Source organism: Suricata suricatta, chromosome 13, assembly GCF_006229205.1.
Source record: "Suricata suricatta isolate VVHF042 chromosome 13, meerkat_22Aug2017_6uvM2_HiC, whole genome shotgun sequence".
Taxonomy (NCBI): Eukaryota; Metazoa; Chordata; class Mammalia; order Carnivora; family Herpestidae; genus Suricata; species Suricata suricatta.
Genome location: NC_043712.1, coordinates 61192210 through 61205729, shown reverse-complemented (window position 1 = coordinate 61205729; position 13520 = coordinate 61192210). Strand labels below are relative to the sequence as shown.

The 13520-nt window shown below is 41.0% G+C and overlaps 1 protein-coding gene across 3 annotated transcripts; it reads right to left on the bottom strand.

Moving 5' to 3' along the window:
- Positions 1-7842: 7842 nt before the first annotated feature.
- CTSV (cathepsin V) lies at positions 7843-12733 on the bottom strand. 3 transcript variants are annotated; one of them, XM_029920177.1, is made up of 8 exons: positions 12630-12733; positions 11438-11574; positions 11022-11144; positions 10772-10918; positions 10381-10605; positions 9771-9936; positions 8995-9109; positions 7843-8237 (listed from the first exon to the last, which is right to left on the bottom strand). In XM_029920177.1, exons 2-8 carry the CDS (start codon positions 11561-11563, stop codon positions 8138-8140), a joined length of 1002 nt encoding a protein of 333 aa, XP_029776037.1. In that variant the 5' UTR covers positions 11564-11574; positions 12630-12733; the 3' UTR covers positions 7843-8137. The 3 variants fall into 3 exon arrangements, with proteins under 3 accessions (XP_029776037.1, XP_029776038.1, XP_029776039.1); XM_029920178.1 differs by having other exon boundaries at positions 12573-12716; XM_029920179.1 differs by lacking the exon at positions 12630-12733 and adding an exon at positions 12490-12575.
- Between the last annotated feature and the right edge of the window lie 787 nt (positions 12734-13520).

The window sequence follows — 13520 nt, the reverse complement described above, 5'->3', positions numbered from 1 at the left end:
TAGGCCAAGTCATCTTAATGGCAGAGTTTATCCAATCAATCAAATTAGCTAAGCACTTACCCATGACCGTGGCATGGCATATAACCTTTGTCCCAAGGCAGGTTGAGCAGTGACTGAGGCCATTTTCAACATTTCAGACCCTCCTACACAATATCACCTGCCCCAATATTCCAAAGTTGTAACATACAAGATGTCATCCCTTCTTGGCCTTTTTGCTTAAAGTGCCTCATTAGCTCCACTAATTCACATCAGAGTCATTTTCCAACTTTTTGGAATTTATTCTTGGTTGTCTCAAGGCTTATGAGGGGCCTGGGTCTTTGTTTGAATCAAAGGGCATGACTGTAAATCATCTTGCTCCTCTATGATAATATCCTTTCTATAAGAGGAGTCATTATTTCAGAGATCCTAAGCTTTAGGGTCCAAGTTCTCTTGAAATATAATAATTTACACTTTAGCATGTGGTAGTCTATACCCATGCATCTTTGCCATCGTACAGGTCATAATTTCTAAGTATCTCTCCTGCTGTTGGATTCTTGGGGACAAAATATTCATGTTAGATATGGCCTGCACATCCCTTTCCAAAGTCAATGCTTCTCTAGTCTGTTCTAGTTCTCTCGTTACATATAATTCTGCAATATCACTGGTCAAGCTACCGCCACAATAGCTTGTTCACCTTCCCTTCTCCATTTCCTCTTCCCTCTCATTCTGGATAGGATATCTAACAATCCCTTGGGCCAATTCAGGGTATCTCCCTACTCATGCACTGCTCCAAAATGCTCAACAAACCTAGCTGAGTCTTCCCACATGGCCGTTGCTGGCCAGCTTGGGATTGCCCCCACAGACAATGGGATTGCCCCCACAGACTACAGGCTTTCCCCTGACAGAGCCCCTTCATCCCTGCTTGTTTTGTTTTAGGTCTCTAGCCTGGCTCACCAATTGTTAGAGGATAGAAGAGGAACAGTAAGGTATCCTTTGAGATACTTTGAGACCAAAAAATGAAGCTAGGCACTCCATACCATTTACACAGTTTTACTGATATGGGGATTAGCTGGATGATGATGCAGGCGCTTCGCAGCTATTCTCCACAAGGTCTGGGCCTTAATCCACAGATTTTATATAGCAAGAGGATGTGCAGAGGTCATCGTGGGGTCAAAGTGTTTAACATTTAACAGATTATCTGTGCACCAGAGTGAGAAAAGGAAGAAACTATGGTATCTCTAGTAGTTATCTAAACAACTTTAGGGAAAATCAGAATAAACCGTGCATTCTGGTTAGGGGATACATAAACCTCCAAGGGACCTGGAATAAGTAGCCCTCGAGGGAGATAGGAACAAGATGGAAGGCCAGAGAACCAGTCTGCACTCCTACACCTACACTAAATGTAGTCTAGATGCTTTTGGCATATCGTAGAAGAAGGTATCCAAAGGCTTTGGGAGTTTCAAATGTTAGAGTGCATTTGTCACGTAACACTGCTCACTCACTGCAGAAGGGTATAGAGGACACACCTTCCACTATGGCTGCAAGAAATAAATTTGAGAGGGAAGTTCCTATCTTGAAAAACTCTGTGGTCACTCTTCTCTAAAAACTAGAAATTATAGTGGAAACTGCTGCCACTGAATTCAGATTCTTAAATGCAATGGGGTGAGTAGATCTTGGGTAGAAGAAGCCAAATGGTGGCACGTAATCACCAAAGATAAGGTGGATGTAGAGGCCACTTTTAGGTGACACACTTGAACAACGGAAACTTGAGCAAGGCAAAAGGGCCCACAGTGACTACCTAGCAAACGCAAACAGGCTCACTGAGTGACCTGACATGGCCATAGTCCCTAACTGACCAATGAGCTACTTAGAACCAGGCACAGGTACCAAAAAAGAGAAAATTCCCTATGTTCCCATATTTCCTCACTCCATCCTATAATTATAGTCCCTCACCACTGTGGCAGATAGTTTCTCCTCTGCTTTCCTGTCCACTGCTCCCTTACAGTGTATTCAATAAATTTCTATCTCCTTTGTTCTGGGTTGGGTAAATTCTTTCACTGCCAGCACTGCTGGCCTGCTGGCCCCCACCCAACTGAAACACACCACGGTGGACATGGTTACCACAGTGGACAGCAGAGTTGATGCAGTAGTTAGAACAGTCTGACTTGCAAAGACTAATGGCATTGGCTAGCTGATCATAGTGTCCCTAGAAGAGAAGCAGGTGGGCAGTCTATAAAATTCTTACATCATCTGTAAAAGCAGAAGAATTCTAAGTCAAGTCAGCAGAAGTCTGACATAAAAAAAAAAAAGAGTTGCAGCTCCTTAATTAATTCCAAAACTTGAAACAGCTTACAGACTCCAAATCCTTATTTGAAAGGGAACCTGGGCCCCCACTACACTGTCAATTTTTATACTGTTTATACTCTTTTTGCTGTTCATTTTTTCTCCCAGACTTTCCTAAAGAGGCTGATAGCCTTTTACCAAGGTGACTATGTTTAGGAAAAAAGAAGACAATCAGACATTTTGGGAACTACTCAATACTGGGTCTGAACTGACACTAATTTTAGGAGTCTCAAACCTCAAATATCAGAGTAAGGGTTTATGGAGAAATGGTGATCAATGGAATTTTTGCTCAGGTCCATCTCAGTGGGTTCAGTATAGTCTCTCCCCTCCCACCCCCCGCCCCTGGCCCCAGTTCCAGAATGGATAAATGGAATTGACATTCTCAGCAACTGGCAGGATTCCCACACTGGTCCCCAGACCTGGGGAGTGAGGGGTATTATAGTAGGAAAGACCAAGTGGAATTCACCAGAACTGCTTCTACCTTGCAAAATAGTAAGCCAAAAGCAGTGATACATTCCTGGAGGGATTTCAGAAATTAGTGCCACCATCGAGGACTTGAAAGATTAAGGGATTGTGATTTTCACCACCTCCTCCCCATTCAACTCATCTATTTGGTCTGTGAAAAAACTCATCATTTGGTCTGGTCTATTTGGATCTTGAAGAATGAGTTAGTTATCATAAACTTAACTAGGTGGTGACTTTAACTTGGCTATTCCAGATCTGGTTACATAGCTGCAGCAAATGAACATATCCTCTACTACCTGGTAAGCAGGTATTGATCTGGTAAATGCTTTTTTTCCCACCAGAGCAGTTTGTTTTCAGTTGGCAAGGCCAACAACACACCTTTACCTTAGGGGCAACTCTCCAGGCCTACATCATCATTTAGTTCTTAGGGGTCTTAATTGCCTTCTTTCTATATCATAGTGGTCCATTATATTGATGACATTATGCTAAATGGAACTAGTGAGCAAGAAGTAGCAACTACTCTAGACTTACTGGTCTTATTGGTAAGACATCTGCATGTCAGAGAGTGTGAAGTAAATCCTACAAAAATTTAAGGGCTTCCCATCTCACTAAATTTCTAGGTGTTCAGTGATATTATGTCAAGATATCCCTTCTAGGTGAAGCATAAATTGTTGCATCTGGCCCCCACTATAACCTAAAAAGAGGGAGAATGCCTAATGGGCCTCTTTGGATTTTGAAGGAAACATAGTCCTCATTTGAGTATGCTACTCTGGTCCATTTACTGAGTAACCCAAAACACTGTTAGTTTTGAGTGGGGCTCCGAACAAGAGAAGGCTGCAACACGTCCAGGCTGCTATGCAAGTTGCTCTGCCCCTTGGGCCATATGAGTCAGTAGATTCAATGGTGCTTGAGGTGTCAATAGTAGATAGAGATGCCGTTTGGAGCCACCGACAGGCCCCAATAGGCAAATAATAATGCAGACCCTTAAGGATTTTGGGAGTGAGGTCATGCTATCCTCTGCAGATAACTACTCTCCTTTTGAAAAACACATTTTAGCTTGGCTACTGAGTATTAGAGAATAAATGCTTAAAAATGGGCCACCCATTTCATGAGCTGCTCATCATGAACTGTGCATTATATGACCCACCAAGTCACAAGGCCAAATGTGCATGGCAGCACTCCATCATTAAGTAGAAGTGGTATATATGGGATTGGGTCTGAGCAGGCCCTCAAGGCATAAGTTACATTAGGAAGGCGCCATTAAATGCTCATGGCCCCCACTCCTGCCTTCTCTCTACCAGCCTCAACCTATGATCCCGCAGGGAGTTCTCTAAAATTAGCTGATTAAGGAAGAGAAAACTTGGGCTGGTTTATAGATGGTTCTATATGATACACAGACACTAACTGAAGTGGACAACTGAAGGATGCTATGACCCCTTTCTGGGACATCCCTGAAAGGCACTGGTGAAGGGAAATCCTCCCTGTGAGCAGAATGTTGAACATCCATTTGTTCATTTTGCTTGAAAGGAAAAATGGCCAGATGTGCTATTATATGCCAATTCATAAGTTGTAACCATGGTTTGGCTGGATGATCAGGGTCTTGGAAGAAACATGGTTGGAAAAATGCTGACAAAGAGATCTGAAGAGGAGGTGTCTCTGAATGGGCAAAAAGCATGACCAGTTTTGTCCCATGCAAATGCTCACCAAGGGGTAACCTCAGTGAGTCAAGTGAATAAAATAACCTGTTCTGTGACTACCAGTTAACTTATTTCCCCAGCTACTCCTGTCATTGCCAGTGGGCTCATGAACAAAGTGGCTATGGTGACAGATGAAGGTTATGCATGGGCTCAGGAACATGAGCATGTGAGCTCCACAGGAGAAGGACTGTGACTATTTCCTTTGCTCTTATGTCCTCAGAGCCAACAGCACAGTTGAATGAGGAAATATATAAACTACAAAAGTTTTAAAATGTAGTACTGAGAGACCATGGAGCAGGACTTGGTAGTGGTTTCTTATTAACTCACTTAAAAATAGTGATGATCATGAACATTTCTGAAATTCTGCACTTAAAGTGATGGGAGATAAACACACATACACATACATATATGTGTACATATATACATAAGTATATGTAGGTATGTATAATGTGTGTATATATATGCAGACATACATATATATACTAATACTTGTTTCTTTAAACTCCCAGAAGTTTCTTGTTTTAGATTTTTGTATCAGTCAAAAGGTAACTGAGTTTAGGAAACAGCCAATTTCAAATTTTAGAGGCAAAACATAAATGTGGTCTTATCACTGTAACTTTCATCAGTCATAATCACTGAATGAAATAGGGAAGTCTATACTTGCTTAAGATTTTAGAAGTATACCTTGGAGATGGTGATGAAAATTAAGTACAACAAATGAGTTTCCTAATTATAGTAGTTTCCCTTTATTTGTGGGTAATATGTTCCCAGACTCCCTCGGGATGCCTGAAACTGCAGAAAGTACCAAACTCATATATGCATTTGACCCTTGAATAACACAGGTTTGAATTGTATAGGCCCACTTCTTTTTGTATACGGTATAGTTTTAATGAGTTAAACAATGCTACACTTTGTATCTTAATGAAAATGTCACTTGAAAGATGTATTATGCAAAGTGTAGTTTCAATGAGTTAAGCACAGGGGTATTCCAATACGCTTCTACACATAAGCTTACACAGACTTATATCTCAAAACTGCTATTTGAAAGAAGTTATATATATACTATGTGGTATCAATGGTTTAAGCATACAGCTTATCCTGTACACATAGGCCCACTTACATGTGGATTCTTTATAGTAATGTAAATGTATTTTCCTTATGATTTTAACATTTTCTCTATTGTAAAAATACCATATACATATAACATCTAAAATATGTGTTCATCTGTTATTGGTAAGGTTTCTGGCCAACAGTAGTCTATTAGTTAAGATTTGGAGGAAGGGGTCCAAAATAGACTTGAGGAAGCCGAAAGTTATACAGATTTTCAACAGCATGAGGTGGGGATAGGATTGGCACTCCTAAGCTTCATGTTATTCAAGGATCAACCGTACTGTTTTTTCCTATACATATATATGATAAAATTTAATTTGTAAATTAGGCATAGGACAAGATTAACATGAAAATAGAATTATAGTATACTGTAATAAGTTATGTGAATGTAGTCTCTGTCAAAATATCTTGTGTTATACTCACCCTTCTTGTGATGTGAGAGGTGATTTATATATTTATAGTGCCTATGCGAGATGAAGTGAGGTGAATGACAGGCATTGTGATGTACCATTAGGCTACTATTGACTTCCTATTCACCTGTCAAAAAGAGGATCATTTGCTTCTGGACTGTGGTTGACTAAAACCATGGAAAGCTAAATTGCAATTAAGGGGAGACTACTACACTCTTGAGTCTTTTGTCTCCCCTAATAAGATGCCCAATTCCACCCTTGTAACTTGCCAAATTGTCTCACCTTTCCTTACTTCCTTTGAAATATTAACTAGGGTAAGTAACTATTCAGATGTCTGGACTAAAGGAAATACTGGTAGCCTGTTCTTCAGATTAACTTTTGTAGTGATAAAATTTGTTGGCAGCTCTTTATTTCAAGTCTTTTGGCTCCTTTGACAATCTTTTAGATGACAGATGTGGTTTGGAACTTTTCACAAACTTAAAATACAAAAGGTCCTTGGAAGTTATAAAAACAAATACTTTAGACATCTGAGGGGTCCTCTGCTTTGACAGACTCAAAACTTTTTAAGATACAAAGCCATTGTGCTTCCCTTCAGTTTTGCACCCAGGTGTTTCCTTAGACTCTGAAGTTGTTCCAGGATTCTGTGGATACCACTAAGCAAAGCTAGATGAAGGAATCCTTTCTTAGAGAAAACTCGGACTGAATATGGTAGATCGTATTTTCCAAAAATGACTAAAAGCTATTGAAGGTTCTGTGGGCTATAAGGTTCCAGTTGTCCTCAATCTCTCATTCCCTTCATAACTGAATATGGCTAGATTAAATATTTCACCAGCTTAGGCCTTGTGTTTTCTTATTGATTGGGAACATAAAGTTTTTAAATACATGTACACATGCTTCTTTGGCCTGCAGAATGTAGGTATATTTTCACAATTTTCCCCCTACTAATAAAAATACATGTCTTCTGGGGAACAGGTTAAAGGAAATAATCATCCAGATCTCACCCAAAAGTTTGGCATCTTTTCTTTCTGTCTTTTAAATATACAAATATATTGTCTTATTTGTATTTACTACCTCTGCAACCATATGCTTAGGCTGTTTTTTTTACCTTCCAAGTTTATTATTTATTTATTTATTTACTTACTTACTTATTTAATTCACTTACCTATCTTACTAGGCCAGAAGACTATTTTTGTAGTCCACATTCATCTCTTGTGGATCTTAACAGATTTTTCCAGTTATTATCAAGCATGAGAGACTTGTTCATCATAGCCATTAAATTTACTTTTGCTAACACTAGGTTTACAAATGAGGCTTTTCCTAGAAGAGTTGTGTGGAAAGCCATCAGAGACTTGGCAGAACAAAGATGGAACAGACTTGGCAATCCAGAATCTGGTCCTTATTCAACTGCAGAGCAGTCACATGGTCTTTATCAGCAATTCAAGGAGATGCTTCACTAACTGGCTCTGAGAATTTTTTCCCACAAACTTCCTAGGTTTTAGCCAACTTGAGTCAAAGGAAGAGGATCTCCTTTTCTAGCATCTAAAACCTAAGAATCTCTGTCTACTCCCTTTCCTAAAAAGTGAATTGTTAAACTATTAAAACTTTTTTAAAACAATTTACCTTTGCCCTTCCAGATTGTTATATTTTTCTAGATTCAGGGTTGGGTTAATGTAGCCAATAAGCAGTTGACATAAAATCTGCCCATTTATCAGAAAATCTTGAGGGCCACCCAGAGTCCTTCTAATGCACCACTGGCATAGTCAGTTATGTCTTTATAGCCCAATTATATTTCCTGACTATACAAAAAGTTAATGCATTGAAAACAGAAGTTCCACCTCTACATGTTGAATTAAAATTTATTTTAAAAGGTAAACCTTTATATATCCTTTGAAAAAATGAAAATTCAAAAGTCTTAGAATTAAGTAAGGAGTCTTCAACATTATAAAGCTATTTATAACAGTAATTAAGGTAGTGGTAAAGTTTTACCTTATAAAAATGTCACAGAATTCAAATCACAACTTGGATCCTCAATGATTCAAGTGTCTTATCTTACATAAGGGTTTGGTCAGTTTTAAGATAAAAATTCCTCCAGATATGCTGTCCTTAAGTCCTCTCATATCATCGTCCATCAGCTTACACAGTGGGATAGCTGGCTGCTGTGGCGATTCCACAGTGGTTGTTCTGGTCTTTGGCCATTTTTACATAGCCACTCCAGCCCCATTCTGGACCCCAACTGAGAAAAGAAGATGTTTTTAGTTTTATACAAAGTATCAAGTACATACTAGATTCATTAGTAATAGCTGACACTTAAAATAGGACTTTCCATATATTAGGTGCTATCAGGCACTATTCGAAGTGCTATTGCATATATTGTTAAGGATATCAAATCCCACTTTTTAAGATAGGAAACTAAGGCAGCGCTAAGATTCCAATGTAGCAATCTGTTTCACCAGGCTGTCTCCCACCGCCTCTCAAAGATCTTTAGCAGTGAATACGGATCCAGACAATCTCCAAAACCTCTGGGAGTTGGGAAGTAGAATAAAATGGCAGGGCAACAAATGGTAATAGGAAGGACACACAGAGCCCACTGGAATCTTAGAAAACCAGAGTTAAAGAGTCAGCAGCTGTTCTCACTCAGTATAACTTGCTGAAAAACTGGAAACACACACAAAAACCCAGCTCTTAACCCTACAGGTGCAAAATCCTTTATCTGAAACTCTTGGGGCCAGATGTGTTTCTGAATAAAAAAAAGTTTTCAAAATTTAGAAATGCAATGTTATAAATACATAATAATAAATCCAACAAGCTTGCTACAGAATCTTATAACCAAACATCAGTACATTTTACCCTTATAAAAATGTCAAGAGTGTTCACTCTAAGTGGGAGAAAGACTTCTGGGGTTCTAAAATTGAGTTGTGGATTTGAAATCAAATACTGATCCAAAGAGCATTCCCTTTTCAATTTAATATACAACATTTGGAGTTTTATACCTGTTCTTGACAATCCAAAATTTGTTACTTGGATCTGTTTCTTCAAAGCCATAGCCAACTACAAGAACACCATGATCCAGGTCTTTGCTGCTGCAGTCTGGATCATAATAAATACCTATAAGAGTAAAATATGGGGTGAGCAGCTTCAATTGACACATGACAGTAACTCACCCTATCTACCAGTTAAGAGACATCTTAAAATTCAATGAAATTTCATTAGTAAATTCCAAATAAAGCTTAAATATTTACTAAAAACAGTTATGGCTGATAAAAAACAAAAAAGTCAAATTCAACTCACTAGAAATCAACAAAATTCCACTAAACCTAAAATATTTTCTATTTGAAAAAGATTTCCAATAATAAGATCTAGTTATCAAGGCTAAGGTGATTTAGCTACTCCTACTAATATTACTTAACATAATCCTTTCTACTCCTAAAATGTCAACTAAGGAACAAAACAAGACAACACGTGAGCCACAGGGTTCTTTACAGTTCAAGAGTAAACACTGGAAACATTTGGAAAAAAGGTCCAACAACTGGAGAATACTTATATCAATTATTTGTATTTACAGAATTACACAGCCATTTAAAAATACTTAGGAAGAACTTGTCATAAGAAAATGTTTAAAATATGTCAAATGGAAACATCACTATATTAAATGCACACACTCAAAATTCTACAGTCTTGGAAAGCAGGACTCCACACCAAAAAGACAATCTTGGTGTTTTCCAATTTCATGTGCCTGAACTCCTATAATAAAAATACAAACACCTACCTGATTTATAGAACTGGAATGATGCATGGCCTGCATCAATAGCAACAGAGATGGGCCCCATAGTTGCCACTGCCTTCATCAGGGCCTTCTCCCGCGGTGGGATGTCCACGAAGCCGGTGTCATTGGCAGCAGAACACTCAGGCTTGTAATTACAGGGATCTGTGTCCTTTTAAAGGTAAATGAGAAAGAAACTTGATCACTACCATCCAGCTCCTAGGGAACATGAGTTCTGGGACCTCAACACTCAGTAGTTTGCAGTTTAATAATTTCCAAGTCAGCTTTTTTTGTGAGTCAATAGCAAAATGTTTCTGGTTGATTTGAAATTGAAAACTTAGCAGATGTTTCTTCAATGAAACCCCTTAACAAATCTTTCACTAAGGAGAAATTACGTGCAGAACGGTGTATAAAAAGCCTCCAAGTTACACAGAAGTAAGAACAACTGTGTGCTAACCATCTAACCAGAGAACCTGTACTACGGCTGATAATTTATAGTGACAGTTCTGTCAGTTTGCATCTAACGTGTGAATGCTGAGTCAAGTGTCTGTTATCTTTGAAAATATTCAACTTTCAAAAGCCAGCCTGAAATAACAAGATAAGGAGCTCCATTTACCCTTCCAACATATGGATAAGACTCCTCTGTGTCCAGGCCTCCATTGTCCTTAACATACTGGAAGGCATAATTCATTAGGCCACCATTACAGCCCATATTGCCTTGATTCCGGGAGCAGTCCACCAGGTTCTGCTCACTCAATGAAACAAGTTTGCCAGTTTTCCGGAACATCTGTCCTTCAAGAGCACCAGTTGCACTAAAAGCCCAACAAGAACCACACTGACCCTGAAAATAAAAAAGTTATCAGTTTACAAGATAAATACAAAGATTCATAATAACCCATACACCTGAATATTCTTAAAACAAAACAAACTCCACTGTCTACCAAAGCAAGGACACGAATCCTTTTTGGCTTTATTCTTGGAAGGAGATCTGCTAAATATTATCATACCTGATTCTTCACAGGAGTTACATAGCCTTTCTTTCTCCAATCCACAGATTTGGGGATCTCAGCGAAGAGAGGTTCTTGGAACACTCTCCCTTTCTTGTGCTTCTGGTTTTGATAGCCATTGAACACCTGTCTGAATTCCTCATTGGTCTTTAAGGAAAAGTAAGTAAAATGTTAAAAAGGCAAGAGGTTATTTTGCTAAAGTACAGAGGAGAGGAAGGACAAAATGTTCAGCAATCCATGCCACACTCACCATGTCACCAAAAGCATTCATCGCCATTGTGAAGCCATGTTTCCCTTGGCTATATTCCTGATTATGCAGTTCAATCATTTTCATATTCTTCTCCCACACTGCTCTCCTCCATCCTTCTTCATTCTGGAGGCAAATATAAAACTTACCATCTTTATTTCTACTTAAAACCCAGCCCATCTTCACCTAGTGGATTGGAAGACAGTTTGGTCCAGGATGGCTTCATATCTCTGGGAGCTGTTCTCTAGCAACCACACAACAGGAATTATGCCCCATATTGTGCTCAATAATGGGTGCCATGAAGTTATTGCCCTGGTAAAAGCTGATGTCCAGATGCTACTCTCTGGCTATAAAGTCCCAACTGCAAGGTACTCTCTTTCTCTGTGGGGGTCTCCTTGACAGTTTCACATATTACCAACCGTGCCATATAATCTCTTGTGCGTTGCCTTCCACTGGTACCATTGCGTATTTAAGCTTTGATCAAATTTTGAAGAAGCTGAGGCTATTCCCAAGCAAAGAGCCGTCAGGAAGAGTGAAGGATTCATGTTTCAAAAACCTAGAAAGAAAAATGAAATCAGTATTTGATGAGACCAAATCTTTAAAACACCCATCTTATTTTCTCCTGAGATGTTGTGGAGTAAAAACATTTAAAGTACCTTCCCAAATTTGTACAGGTCTCTGGAAGAAGGCTAAGGATGTGAGTGGAGAAAAGCAGGCCAAAGACTTGGAGGTCTAGGATTCAGCCATCAAAATTAAAAACAGGCTGACAAGTGCTATAGGAATTCAAATAGATTTCACTGTAATAGTGCAATAATAACTTGGGTTTTGATACGGTTTCAGTATCTTAAGGCAACTAAAAAGCTGTTGGACCAAGTTCTTTATCAGGACACTTGATCCCAAGTGGGGACAGAGATCCCCAGGGGTTAGGCAGCCACCTCATATCTTTCTTTTGACTAAATACATCAAGGAGTGAGACATGCTTCTTGAATTGAAAGCTTTCTTAAAGGCCTTCCCAGAAGATGGGCAGGAGGGCACCCAGTGCTCTGCTGTCCCATTTGGCCTCTGCCGCCAGCACCGCCATTAACTCCCCCTAAACTGAGGATGAGATCACGAGATATGATGGGGTCGAGAGTCCCCAGTTGCCGACCCGGACAGACCCAGGCTCTCCTGGGGCTCAGAGCACCGTCCTGGGCCTAGCCCATATGGACGCTGCAGGCGGGTCCGGGCCAGAGGCTTTCAGCTTCCAGAGAATGTTCACCCGCCGCCATATAGGGAGCGTCGGGCCCCGCAGCCCGTGCAGAGGTCAGGCTGCCATGTACCTCCTGGCCAAGCCCAGTCCCGTGGCGGACCGGCTGCCAGACCTGTGCCCGCCACGGCCCTGAGACGTACCGGCTCCGGCACAGACTGTGGGTGGTCTGTCGCCCTGGGTTCCCCGAACCGCCCTGCCCCCACTTCCCATCTCAAGGCTTACAGGATCCAGGCAGCGTCGGCTCAGCCTCACCAACTCCAGGCAAGCAGATGCTCTTATTCCCGCGGGTCGCGCCCGAAACTCACCCGTATCCTGGGGTGAATCCCCTCCTCCAGTACCGGTCCCCAGACCAAGATGCTGACCTGCGAGTCCTGCGGAGTCCACAGCTGCGCAGGCGCACTCCACAGACACACTCAACCCTCCACAGCTCGCAGAGGCCGAGGATTGTTGCCCAGCTGCTTCTGACTCAGCCTTTAAGGCCTCGGGAATTCTGCACGCCCGGCCCCGCCCTTACCGTCTACCCCAGCCGCGATTGGCTGCACCGGCCTGTGGGCGGGTCCTCCAGGCTTGGGACTGCCAGCGCGTGACCCGACTCGGTCTCAACTTGTCCTAGGACAGCTGGTCACTGTTTCTGTGGGCCCCGGACATCGCTGAGGAGGGGGTGAGGCACCTCACTGGGGACCTGGACCAACTTATTACCTCGAATTCATGAGATCCGCGGGTGGTAGTACAGGAGCCCCTAAGCGCGACTCTTTGCGGGTCCTGACGTGCTCAAGGTTTTGGTTAAACTCTTTCGGAGGACTGAGAACGGTATTATTCTAGGACAGTGTTTCCTGTTTATTCCAAGCAAAGGTGGGGTGGGTGGAGGATGCAGAGCCCACAGACAGATTTGTTATGTTTCAGGATGGGATGTCTCTGGGTTTTGGAAGAATCTGGAGTGAACTGGAAATCCCCAAAATATGGGACGCTTGGAAGGAAAGGGGATGGACTGGTTGGGTGTACATAGAAGGTGTGGCATTTCGTAATGCTTCTCTTCTGTTTCCCGCCCCCTCCGTTACCTCTCGAGCCATTCACAAAGCCAATAGAAAGGAATTATTTACAGGGGGAAAAATGGTTTCATAAAAAGGGGGAAATAGGTTGAGAACGGTGGAAACTTTTATTTTCTACACTCCGCATTAGGGATTGATTGTTAGGTCTTACTCAGTATCCAAAGTGCTTCTCTTGAGATGTAAGGAGTATACATACTTTAATAA